The sequence below is a fragment of the Lipotes vexillifer genome, unplaced genomic scaffold (genome assembly GCF_000442215.2).
Source record: "Lipotes vexillifer unplaced genomic scaffold, Lipotes_vexillifer_v1.1 scaffold112, whole genome shotgun sequence".
Classification (NCBI taxonomy): Eukaryota; Metazoa; Chordata; class Mammalia; order Artiodactyla; family Lipotidae; genus Lipotes; species Lipotes vexillifer.
This window is the reverse complement of record NW_006776285.1, coordinates 3,703,176-3,717,030: the sequence shown is the minus strand read 5'-3', so window position 1 is coordinate 3,717,030 and position 13,855 is coordinate 3,703,176. Positions and strand designations below refer to the sequence as shown.

General features: G+C 42.6%; 1 protein-coding gene across 1 annotated transcript in view; it reads right to left on the bottom strand.

Moving 5' to 3' along the window:
- Positions 1–5,811: 5,811 nt before the first annotated feature.
- The window catches only part of GRM1 (glutamate metabotropic receptor 1), a 371,163-nt gene continuing 363,119 nt past the window's right edge, over positions 5,812–13,855 (bottom strand). Inside the window, exon 9 of the mRNA XM_007450327.1 lies at positions 5,812–6,736. Coding sequence (XP_007450389.1) covers positions 5,812–6,736 — 925 coding nt within the window. The remainder of the gene's footprint in view (positions 6,737–13,855) is intronic.

Sequence of the window (13,855 nt, the reverse complement as noted above, 5' to 3'; positions counted from 1 at the left end):
GTGGCCTCTCCCGTTGTGGAGCACAGGCTCCGGACGCGCAGGCTCAGCGGCCATGGCTCACGGGCCCCGCCGCCCCCCCGCACGTGGGGTCTTCCCGGACCGGGGCACGAACCCATGTCCCCTGCATCGGCAGGCGGACCCTCAACCACTGCGCCACCAGGGAAGCCCCTGGATGCAACATTTAAAACAAAATATTCCAAAATTGGAATATGACCGTAACCTGATTAGTAGTTTAGGAACCTAATAACAAAGCTAACAGTTAAGGAAAGTAAAGCAGTTTGGCTTGGAGAATAAACCACTAACTAACGGCATAATCACTGTACTCATGTGGCTGAAGGGAAGTCCTGTGCACAGTGGACTAAATGTGTTTCATCTTTCTCCAGAAGGCAGAACTCTGATTGGACAAAAGTTAGAGAAAAGCAAATTTTGACCCTGGAAAATGAAGAATTTTCTAACAATTAGAGCGTTTCCTTAACTAATGCAAGATCCTAGTCCCTGGAAATACTTAGGCAGAGGGCAAAAGTCATCTAAAGCCATTCCATCCCTTAAAATAAAGCAGGTCACACAAGCCTCTATGATTCTCACCAAAAGCTCATTTCGGTCAATAGCATTTTGTCCCTGCAATTCCATCAGACTACCATCCTGTTGCATACCTTGCTGGTCCTACCTCGTAGTTTTTCTGGTTCCCTAGAGACCTTCATTCTGGATTTGCACCGTAGTTCTGTTTCCCGGCCAGCTTTGGGTATTAACAACGTAGTTTCGGACTTGCTTTTCCAGGATCCAGGGCCACCTGCTCTCTTTGCATAACTGCTGGCAGTTGGCCTTGTTACCCCCAGTCCCTCCTGCTGTCCTACCCCAGATGGCGGTGGCTTCTCACTTGGTCCCTGCCTGACACGGGAAGAACAGGACACAAGGGAATAGAATCCTCACTGAGGTGAGAGCTTAAGTGACTTCTTTCTAAATTTACTTCCAGCTCTATACTGCTATGATTCTTTTTCTTGTCACTTTTTGTTATCCTCATTCTTAAGCTTTTTCTCCCTTGTCTATTAATCTATAATAAGCATTGCTTCTCCAGCTACTCTGGGAAAATCAAGCCAGTTTCCAGTTTAATAGCATCACCACTTAAACTCCCTACCTAAGCTTTCCTTTTCTCCCATGTTCTCCCAAGCCTTGGTGACCGGGTTAGCCTTTTACTTTGTCTAAAGGGATGTTCTTCTGTAAGGAAGGAACCCCCAGCCCATGCTTTCCCCATGGACGACTTATTTGTCCTCACTTTAACTGTTGCCTTCTTCAGCAGTCTGTGTCTTACCTGCAATTCTCCTGCAGAGGACGCTGTTTCCCACACCGAGTACTGCCTTGCCAGACCTCTGGCTGGGCTCAGTGGATACTGAGTATTGCCACCCTCTTCTGCAGGCAAAGCAGACCTGCTGCCCAGTGGGACAACTCTCTCTGATGCCACAAGTAGAGCTTGTTTTTCACGATGAAAACATGTGTTGTTCTTGTTGGCAGATTTAGGACCGGTAGGTAGAAATACAGAGCTCTGGACCCCATAAGGATCTTGGAGCAAATCTTCAGAGAACTGGGCTGGGAAAACTATATGGTGTTACAATACTCATTTACTTTCTCAACAAACATTTACTGAGTGTCTGCTTTGCCTTGAAGCCTCAGAAATCAGGTATTAGAAAGCAAAAAGGAGCTAAAAATCTATTCAGGGAAAAGAGACATGTAAGTTATGATGTAATCTGGGATGTGTATAAAATACTATGGGAATACAAAATGGGGAGCAGTCACAACAGACACAAACTCCTACATAGTATCCTGGGCTCCGGAGAAGAACACAAGTTCATAGGCTCTGTGCTGGCTTAGGATGGGGGTCAATTCCCTGTTGAGCCACTTACTAGCTAAGAGACTTTGGGCACGTTATTTCAGTTCTCTAAGGTATTCCTTGTGGCAGTAGTACTGGGAAGATTAAAGGAGAAGGAATGCAAAAGACCTGCAAAATTTCTGGCACAGAGTAGGTTAAAAAAATGTTGTTTCCATTCTCTTTGATTGCTTCTCAGGATAGAAATTATTGGGGCAGTTCCTCATACAATGTTTGTGGTATCTGGATCCCAATTTCAACTTTTCCAAATGTCTCCACTGTGATGCAGCTTCCGGACTTTCCAAGTGGAGGCCCTTATGACCCACCATGGTATATGGGTGTTTCTTTGGACAGCACACCTGAAATATTTTCATTTTTTTTCTTGTTTCTTTTTTTCCCCTGTTCTTTGTTTCTCATTTTCTCTCCCATTGGTTTTCTTCATGAGACCAAGCCCCCATTTCATAACTTCTCATTCTATTTTCTGGGCACAGTGAAGAAACCCCTGGTGTCTCAGCTCCTGATTCTGGTAATTTCTTCAACATCAGCCTTCCTGGATAGAGGCTGCTCTTTCCATCTAAATGCACCACAGTCTCATGGATGTGGCCCTGGTACCACCAAGTTTTCTCTTTGAATGACACTTGGTAGATGCCTTACTTTGTAGGCATCTTATCTAGAGATGTGAATAAAAGACGCTCCCTTGTTCTGGGGACCAGTGATGTCTCCATTGAAATATAAGGGAATGGAACTTGCGATAAGCAGGAGGATATCAACAAGGTAAGAAACCAGGTGCCCCTAGAGTGTGAACCAAGGGAAGAAAATCTGTGTGGGGCACAAATGAAACGAAGATGGAGCCTTCAGATGCCTCTGTCTCTAAATCTCTGCTGGAGATGCAGGAGTTTGTCAAGCCTCACGTATTCTATCAAAAAAGGTAGACGACAATGTCTGCCACAACACTGAAAATTTAAATTCTGGATTTCATTTTAAACGTTCGAGTTCGAGATACAGCCTTCCTCATGATCAAATTATACTCTACTTTGTCACCTACCTGGTCGGTAGATTCTGTGTGGTGATCTCCAGCTTTCACCTAGAAGACATGTGCTGAGCAAACAAAACCATTGAAATTATTTTTTATCCCAGTCAGTCTGTTTCTATTATTGTCACTCTTACAAAGTAGAGAGAGGGAACATACACATTTAATAAATAGAAAATATTTATTATACAGCAGTATCAAGATTGACAACAGACAGTAACAAGCCAAAGGAAGACACTTTTACAAGAGCTATGCAATTTGTATAAGCACATACATTAAGGTGGAAAGTTTCTGTCCTTTTCCTATAGGGTATGTATGTGTACATTTCCAGTTTTGAACAATTATAATTTAAGAGCTAGTACTCTACTGTATTCAGGAAAACTTTTAATCATGGTGATAGTATGCATTCAGAGTAATAATGTGACTGGTGTTGAATGCGTTCACCAAATGCTTCAGACTAAAACCTCAGGACAAACTGACATAGTATTTGGATATAGAAGCAGTTTTCCTGATCTAGTCTTACTTTAAAAGTATCTGAATGCACAAGTCCTGATCTTAAGAACATATGTCAGTGGCATTAAGATAAAAGACCTGTTTCACTAATAATAGATAATATACTTTCCCTTGCTAGTTTGCCAATTAGTTGACCATATATTAAGCATTGGAACCATCCCTTTTCCTCATTCTGCTTCATGACAGTGAAAATATGGAACTGAAATCCATGTTTCAGTCATGAGGTCTTTCTACCAAAGGTGTAATAAAGTAATTTTTTAAAAGGAAAGGCAGTCTATTCTTGATATAAAACTGACTAAACTTGGCAGTAGAATATGGGAAGACATAAGAAATATGAGCCTCAAACATTGGAGTGGATGTTAAATTCTGAACAAATGATGCAGTGAGTATTTAAAGAGTCTAAGATACATTTTGGCTGAGAAATCAGTAGCTTCAACATGAAGGAAGCATATTAAACACGACTGAACATAAGGCATAAACAAAGACACTTGAGGGGATAAGATTCATTCCCAAGTAATACAAGAAATCAAGACAGCAAGAAAAATCTCTTTTACTGGGGAGAAAAAGGGGGAGCAAAAACCAAACAACTGGATCACATGTATGTGGATAGTATACACCGCGGATAACAAAAATAAAAAGACAAGTTATGAGTGAAAATATAGGAATAAGAGAACGTGGAAATAAAAATTAAAAGAGATCAAAAAGTGATGAATATATAATTTGGGAAATCATGACCAGACTTAGAAGTTAGTATATGCTTTAAGCACATAAAGCTCAAGAAGCTGTGGCAAATGAAGAAAACAAACAAACAAACCCTAAAGAAACGTGAAATAATGTAAATACTGCCATTTCAATCTTATGTTTTAATAATGATGTGCGCGAGTTTATAAAATGTACCTTTTTATTGTTACCCGCAGTTTCTGCGAACTTTTAGTATAACACATTTTCAAACCTCTTCATTAATAACATATTTCCACATCATAAAATATCTGAAAAATAAGTTCCCTCTTAGAAGAAGAGGGACCATCTGAGCAGCATATGAAAAACATTGGACCAAAGCAGTCAAACCTTCAAAGAGCTCCTGTAAATACCGATGGCAATGGTATATAAAATGTTATTTGGAACATAAATATATCTACACTATATCGGAAGACAATCTCATTGCAGTTAGATTGACATTACTTTGCACAAATTTCATTATCACAGGTATATAAGGACACAAGAACACATTCACTTGCTAGTTACGGGGACTTCAGTGACAATTAGAAAGAATTATTTGTCATTTAAACCAATAATAGTTGCTATGAGTACACCATTGAGTTCAAAGATGGATTTGTTTCTGTAGCACATAGGAGAAACAATGGCACCAAATACACATACTGCATCTTAGAAGTTCAACTGGTAAGTATTATTTGCTACAGTAAATGGAAGGTAACAATTTTGCCACATGGTTTGTTCTCTTTAACGTAAGGGCAAAGGAGAGCCCCCTTGGCACACAAGTAAATCCACAAAAAGTCTTCTGCCACTCTCAAAATAATCTCTTGTCTGGACTTCTGAAATCACCAATAAGCGAGCATCAGATATGGGAAGCTGATTTTTGCTGACTGATTTTGTTCAAAGCCCCAAGCTTATGCACTGTCTTGCTTCTCATTCCGCCCTCCCTTAGCACTCCTGATGAAATGCTTTTTGGTGATAATTTTGCTCTTATTCCTATTTTCTAAATAGAGGGAAATCACAAAGCAGCAAGGTATCCACACACCTTTCTCCAAGTGTGACAGCAAGGCTGGCACTGGATGGGGTGCAGTCGGCAAGCAGAGGCCCCTTCTGGGGCCAGTTCCCGAGTGTCCCGAAGACCAGGGGTCTGTGGGTCCAGTAGGGAGAAGGTCTTGAGAGAAATGAGCTGCTGTCCGTCACTGTTCTCCGGGCGGTTCCACGCCTGCCCCTCCTTCACCCACCTGATCTGTCGGACTCCACCATGCTCGCTGGGAATACCATGACGACGAGCTAATGATTCAACTGGGCGGTCCTCCCGGGCTGTCCCCTTCCACACGGGCCAAGGGTGTGGGCATGTATATCTATGCACAATGGTCCGAAGAGATTATGTTGGTTGATTTTGTTCATTCTTGCGATTAAAGTTACATACTATATGGGATTGTGCTTTGTCAGAATTCCCTTTCTTCCCAGAGAAGGCTTTTGAGTAATTCAAGCATCAGAATCTTCGCCTGGATCGCTTTTTGCGGGCAGAGTCCCGCGTCTCTCGCGCTGGCCTTGCTAAGACGGCAGCCGCGATCTCGTCCCTGCCCCTGACTTCACCTCCAGCCTCCGCTTCTCCCCCAGCCTTCTGCAAGTCTCCGGAGGTGCTGGTGCCCCCTGACCCCTCCTGCTTTCCCCTGTGGACACCCCCTCCCTACAGGGTGGAAGAGCTTTGCTTATAGTCCCTCAGGATGACAGAGGCGTAGGTCGCGTTGGGAGGGGTGCAGAGCACCGACTCGGACACGGGGGAGCTGGGCGCCGAGCTGCCCGAGGCCGCCGAGTCGCGGAAGGGGGACGGAGGCGTCAGGGCCGGCGAGTCCTCCGGGGTTGGTTTGCTCGCCGACCGCAGCTCCTCTCCCTCCTCCCCCAGGTCGTCTTCCTCCGTGTTCCCTTCCCGCTCGTACAAGTACTCCTGCAGTAGCCTGAACCTCTCGCTGTCGTCCTCGTCGTCGTCCTCGGCCGACGGGGAGACGGGCTCCTCGCCGAAGGTGCTCAGCTGCAGCGGCAGCATCTGCAGGTGCTGCGGCGGCGCCGGGGGCGGGAAGAGGGGCCGCACCCCGTTCCCCGGAGCCCCGGGGACTGCGAGCACCGAGTTGAAATCCGGGATCCCGGCGCTGAAATTGTTGACCACTCCCTGCAGCTGGTCCAAGAGGGATTTCTGCGCTGGCGGCGGCGGCGGCGGCTGCTGGAGGGGAGGGGGCAAGCCCCTGGGGACGGCCGGGTCGGCCAGGAAGAGGGGGGTCTCCTCTGCGGTCAGGTGGGGCGGCAGAGGCGGGGTGCTCACCACCGCGGTCGGCACGCGTCGGTGCACCACCATAGAGGGACTGCTGGGCGGGCTGAAGCCGATCGGCCGGGCACCCTCCTCCTCCACGCTGTAAAGGGTCTTGGTGCTGGTATCGGAAAAGGTCAGGCTCTTGCCGGAGCCTTGGTAACTTTTAGTGAGGGGTTTGATGACGGCTGTTTGGTTGCAGGCCGTCTCGTTGGTCTTCACGTGTACAGAGAGGCGGTGCCACATGTGCTGTCCCTTGGGCACCTGTCTTCCACCTGGTTCAGACCATGACACAGACTTGCCATTAAAACTATGAATAAAATAGAGATGGGTTTATTTGCAGATATATCATGCACACAGGGTGACATACATATAAAACATTTGTTAGCCCAGTTTAAAGTAGTGTGACTCCCCCCTCGAGGATACGTATGCTTGTCCTCCACACCCCTACCCTCTCCTTATTATACATCCAACAACAAAATCTGCAGTGACCACAGGTTGCCTCTGAAGCAACCTGGGATTCCATCCACCTCAAGACAAGGTAGGACATTTTGACCTTGAGAAAAGTTGTAGGAGAGAAGAGCCAGCTTGTTATAGGAGCAGCTCTTTTCATTTAGGTCTATGATTTCACAGCTATTACACACACACCCACACACATACACACACACTCTAAGGCAATGATAAAATTGTTGCTCAGTGCAAGCCTTTGAAAGATTCCAAAATTGATGGAGGAAACAAATTAAAAGTAAAATCTTAGTTACACATGGACAACAGAGCATAATGACCATAGCTATTGCCTCCCTTTCTTCTTAGTCCCTGGAACAAATTAAAACACACGGATAAGGCTACTCTCACTGTCCTGTGAAGTTATAAAATACATCCTCTCAGTTGCCCATTCTGATATGCCCATTCTGATATGCAGGTATTTCCTGTGTTAACAGGGGTGGCATGATTATGCACATGGCATCTGTACAGAAGAGAAAAAAAGGAGATGACAGAAAAACCCAGACCCATGCTTCGCTTAAGAGTTTCCTAACTTTCGACTTTCTTTTTATTTCAAAGTATTATTCCTGACACAGACAGTGGATCACAATTCACATAGCAGCTAGTTTGGGATTTTCACACTGGCAGCATTTAATGAGGTGTGTTTGAAAGAGACAGAACTGGAAGGCCCAGAAAAATACAAATACCCATATCCTGCTTTAGTCTTCTCGCATAGTTTGATGCAAATGTGACAAAATTAAGATTCAGACAAAGCAGAAGTTACTGAGACCAGACTTCTCTGGGGCCTTTTTCTCATTGAGCATATTGGTGAAGAAAAGTCTTAGGGCATCAGCAATCCTCCACACTTACCGACTTTCATTTTCATGGGATCCCCATAAAACCAACCAAATAGAATATATCTCTGAAGGAAAAAAAAAAAAAAAATGAGACGTACTGGGTGCATATACTACAAATTCTATTCTGTCTGTTCTAATAATTCTGGTCTTACTTTCGGACTCAGTTTATTTTCTGTATAATTTTTAGCAGATGGTGGTATGTTAACATAGCATACTATTAATAACAATAGTGTTAATACTTAAATCGGGAAATCATTTTTTTCTTCCTTTATTTTTTTCAGGAGTTTGCTTTTTCTTTGTGTCCATGAAAACAACAGAGAAAGTAGCACAATAATGACACATTTTTGACATTAAAAGGAAGAGGGGAAATGAGTATTTGTTTCTTAGGTCGATATGTGAAATAGACAATTTCATATCAGATTCTTTTGTTTGGAAAAATGTAGGAAATGATCAATAGCATAACGGTTTATTTAATCATTTTGAAAATACAAGAATGACGACTTCAAAAATTATATGTGAGTTCCACATTTATGATGAAGGTAGTGTTTTGACATTTCAAATTTTATACTCCTGAAAGTGAAGTGAGTCAAATAAATACAGATTTGTGTTGAAAGTCTGACATCAGTTATAGAAAATTCTGGATATAAAAGTTTTAAAATAGATATAAGAGGTAAAATTTTGTCATTATTTGGGAAGAAGGCAGTTCCTCCATATATCTGATAATCTATGCTGTATTTTTAGGAGTCCAAGAAAAATCTCATCTCCAAAATATTATATCAAAATTAATATTTCACTCAAACGTATGCTTAATATAATCTCTAAGAATGTCCATCTGCTTATAAATGTGAAATTACTGACTTAGCAACCTCTACACTCTCTTGTCAGAATAGCTGTGACTCTCTCCTGAGGCGAGCAAACTGAAGAATGAGCCGGTGGCGTTCTGGCCAAAGAGCAGAGAGTCAGCCAAAGGCAAGACCAGAACCCGCAGCTCCTCCTCTGAGTTTGAAATTCTAGGCAAGCTCGCCTCCCACTTTCACCTTTCTCAGTTTCCTCCGTCTCTCACTCTACTCACACTTTTTCTCTCCTTATGCATTTAATATGCCTCTTCCAGAAAGTATAAGGCTGCCCAGTTGCCTCTTGCCTTGCATAAATATGCGTTAGTGTAATTTCCAAGCGCAATGCTTTGCATCCCTTTCAATTGCGATTGGAAACACTTTTTCCTTCTCCAGATGCTTGCCTCTCCATGCTCATTAAGAAAATCACTAAACTAAAAGGCTGCTTGTGTCATTTAGGTGTGTGTGTGTGTGTGTGTGTGTGTGTTTTAAAAACCAACTCCCTTGAGAGCTAGTCTGACCTAATTCAATCAGTAGGCTTAGATATCCAAAAGAAACACTGCCCAGTCTCCATATATGCCTGCAAAAAAGGTAACCTTGTATTGCTGGTATTTAGTTTGCTCTCTGGCTCCCTCACATGGGTAGTTTTCCACCTTGTCCAGGGGTCCTATATGAGCCTCTTTTTCAATCATGTAAAAGGCATTATTAATCATCTTGCAGACAGATATGATCACAATTTAGTTCTATTTAATCCAATAGCAATTTTATTCTTGTGATGGAAGATTTTCACCCTGGCTGTCCAAAGTAGCAGCTTTCCTTCCCCTCAGAGTCTTGCTCTAGATTTTCTGTAAAGTGCTGTTTAATTAGGGAACAGTTATAATGCCCTAGGGAATTTATCAGATTAAGAAAATTAGATTAACCTTTTTTTTTCAAGGACAAAATAAGTTGCTTCCTAAAAACCAGAGTGGAGGAAAGGCACCATCTCATAGAAACTGCGTCACAGGGTATAAATTGTGGTCTTTCTAGATTAGTTATTTTTAACCTATGGTTCACAGACAGCTTGAATGGTCCATGAATATACATGTACATTAAAGCATTGTTTTTAGGCTGAATCAATATTATGTTTTTGTAGATTATGGGCTGCTGTTTTTAAATGCAAAATGCTGTTATGATAAATGGTACTTCTAGATAGAAGTGTAACTAAGTTCTGAGAGGCCTTTTTTCATGTTTTGTGTTCAAGTGGCCACTAATAAAGGTACAATTACTGTCACAGATTCAGGTGAAGGTTTATAACCATTTTCATGTGGAAGTGATTATCCTATTTGAAAAGGTTGAGAACCCATTGCTGTGATATTAAGAGAAAAATTTATAAAATATGGGGCAGCAAAAAAGGAATAAATGTGTTATAAAGATGCAATATTATTATGAAATAAGACTTTTATTGAAACCCGGATAACTTTAATACATTGTGTTCCAGCCATCAGCTTCCTCATTCTATTATTTAATTTTACTTGGTTCCCTAATCTTAGGAAAAGCAACCTGGTTTAGAAATACCACAAAATTGTCACAAAGCAACCGACCTTTCTTGCTCTGACTTCAAAAGACAGGCGTCAGACTGAACAATCTTATATTTGAAGATCAAATGCAGTAGTGTTTGAAGTAATACCTCGAGTGGCTAAATATATTTGCCGATATTGATGTGATTGGAGGAAATCGCTGTGAGGCCTAGGAGGGGCTAGAGACATGATGATGCGCACTGAGAGTCCTGTAGAGCTAAGTAGGGGGAGGGCAGCAGCTCCAGCTCCAGCTCCAGCTCCAGCAGGCTTGGGATCTTGCTTTGGTTTTTCTTTCCTTAGATAAGTATCACAATCCCCCCAAAACAGAAAACCCAATATTTACAGCACTTTAGAGAATAGTTGGAAGTGGGTGGTGTATACAGATTAGTGTATCTTTTTTTTTTCAGATTAGTTTACCTTTGGCATTCAGAGTGATCCTGTCTGTTTTATTTGTTTCGGTAAATCCTAATTACATCTGCAGAGTACACTGCTCTCTGCTCCAGAGATGTCTAAAATGGGAATAACAGTGGGTGGATGTTTGAGATCAGGAGGGACGCATCCTGCACAAGCTGCCTGAGGGGGAAGCTTGCACAACACCTGTCTCCATTATGTCCAATGCAAGTGTTTGCCACTAGGCTTAATAGCTGCACAACAGACGTAAGGATGGCATCCAGAGAGCCCAGACAAGGCAAGACCTTCCCAAGAGGAGGGAAGTCTCGCTCCTTGGAATCTGAGGAGGGTAGCATTTGTTTGCTTTGAAAATGAAAATGGAAACAGGAAATGCCATTGGATCACAGCGTGGAGAGAATGGCTCACCAAGTAAACAAGCTACAGCCACAGGCTTGCAGACAGTTCTGCTGTGGCCCTGCAGCTACGACTGGGACATTTGGCCTTTCAGGGAGGAGGTGGTGTTGCCCTGAGACACTTCAGATGGGATGCCAGAGCTGCCCTGTCCAGGTATCTCACCTCCACCTGCTTCAGCAAGCTGGTACCAGAATGCAGTTGGAACAGTGATTCTTGTAGCACATCAGGCATAGGACTATTTGAAACCATTTGAGTCAGACTCCTGTTTTCCCAGGCAACCCCAAGTTAGTCTTCAACACAAAGAACTCCCACTGACTCCAGTTTCCCTTCTTGAAAGCTTTCCAGAAATAATATGCATATTTAGTATATATTCTGTATATATATATATATATATATATATATATATATTCAGTATATATATATCTATATATCTTTGGAAGCTTATCTGAACATATTTAAAATTTCTCACCTTATTGAATCACCACTTCTTGTAAGGTAGAGAATCTCTGAATGCGTTGGTGAAGACAAACGCTTTTCGATATCATGAGAACATGGTAGTTTCTGATCTTTGATTCTAACCTCATCATAAGCTAATCAGAAAACCATTTGGCTTGCTGAAATATACAATATTGCAAAGTCTAAATATACGGTCCTCCTTTTAGAATCGTTAGATCAATCACATTGAATATCCTAAAGTTATATGATTCAGGATAAAAGACAACATAAAGAAAATCAGTTTGCCTTTATTAAGCCTTGTGCTTTCTCCAATGAATTAATAAAGAAAAAGACATCCACAAATGAAATTACCTCATCAATAAAGTATGTAAGAGCCCATAAACTATGTCCGGGTGTAGGGTCTACTGTCTTGAGAAAACTGACAAATCTATCTCAAACTAAAGACTAGAATTCTGATGGTTACTAAACTTTTTCTAAGTACATTTTGAATGGCCATCGGCTCAACCTAATGATGATTGCTGGCTGAGGAAAGAAATTCTGGTGCCAAAGTTTATTTATGACATCATGTTGGTACAGCAGCATTGTTTTAGCAGAGGTATACCAGGTGTAATTATATTCCTCCAGGAGGTATAGATGAACCTAATTATGTTCCTTTTGAAGAAAGTTCAGGTCAAGCATTATCATTTTTTTCTATGCTCCATGCTTCCAGACATATAATTTTTTTTTTTTTTTTTTTTTTTTTTTTGCGGTACGTGGGCCTCTCACGGTTGTGGCCTCTCCCGTTGCGGAGCACAGGCTCTGGACGCGCCGGCTCAGCGGCTATGGCCCACGGGCCCAGCCGCTCCGCGGCACATGGGATCCGCCCGGGCCAGGGCACTAACCCGCGTCGCCTGCATCGGCAGGCGGACTCTCAATCACTGCGCCACCAGGGAAGCCCCCAGACCTATAATTTTAATAGCAAGTCTTTCGATGCTCTTCAGCAATACTTGAGTCCTCACATTTTCCCTGGAAATATAGGGCAGTTGCATTGCCCTGCAGGGATTACTCCTCAGAGGCAGGAGAGATCTAGGCAGATCATAATATCCAGTAGGCAGCTTTATTTCTATCACTAGTCCCTTTGCCTTGCTTGTTCACAAAAGCTGTGGAAACCGAAGGTCACAAAAAGAACATATCTTTTTTTTTCCCCCCGCTGGAACAACCAAGGCTAAAAATAGTCAGTCTCAGTCTATGGTGCACAGCTTGGAAGCTACCAATCTTCTCCTGATCCTTTACTATCTCCAGAAAGCTTGAGTAGATCTTATTTCAAAAGTTCTTTACAACCAACCTGTTAGCTTTGCTGACTGTTGCATTATTTTTTGTCACCTACCAATGATGGACCCACATTCAGCCTATGTTTTTGCTTTTAGGAACTCACCTTTAAGTCATGAAATGTTAAGTGACTCTCTTCTCTCTCTGGCCCTGCTGTCACGACACGACAAGCACATCTACTAGTCCCATCAATCCCTTTTGACAGGCAGCCAGCAGCTGTCATAATCAGGATGTCCTTCCTGTGTTCTTGGTCAGACTCAACCCTTGGTGCAAGAAATACTCAATGCTTTTTGACTCGGGAGAATTACAGAGAATGCATCCAAGCAGACTAGAGTGGCTCTGATCTAGATGTGCAGAGTCCTCCCAACCACCACTTATTTTTCCCTCCAAGAGTCAGTATGATTTGACTGAGACCACACACTTTCTATTGGGGCCTTTCCAGGGAATGTCAGAACACGACTTCCCAATGCACTCCACTGAGTGAAGAGAAGAGACGCTAGGGCCCCATTCACCAGGCTCCACAGCCAGGTTCAGTAGCAAACACTCGAACAAATTGGGCTCTTCTCATCTGAAGAGCTATTCAAGCCACAGACACCTCATCAGTGAGCTCCCTCCTGCTGCAGGAATGTGTACCTTTGACTCTCCCAGGAGTTTGAAGGGCTGTAAAGGAACAGCTGAAAATGACCACAGACTCCGTGCACAATGAATTGAACATGGTCTATGTTCTTTTGTTGACTTAAAGAGACACTGTCAAGATCTAAAGGTCAAAAATTGGACCAAACATGCACCGGTTTTATCAGATGGAGAAAATCTGATAAAAGCACTAAAGTTCTGGGAAAATAGCTACTTTCCTTTTTGTTTGTTTGTTTGTTTTTGCAACACTCACGTTTTGTGGGACTCACAGAACTTTTGTTTTGTGCTCCCCAGGGCATAGGAGGCACCCAGCAAAGGCTGGTGTCCACCTCGTCACACTGACATTATGGAATCCTTCCATAAGTTCAAATTATGGCTTTTACCTTAGTGCAGACAGGATCATATCAAACATTTGTGTAGCAGCAAAAAAAAAAAAAAAAAAAAAAAGCAAAAAAAAAAAAAAAAAAAAAAAACCTCGTTTGCCAAGGGGAAGTTAAAA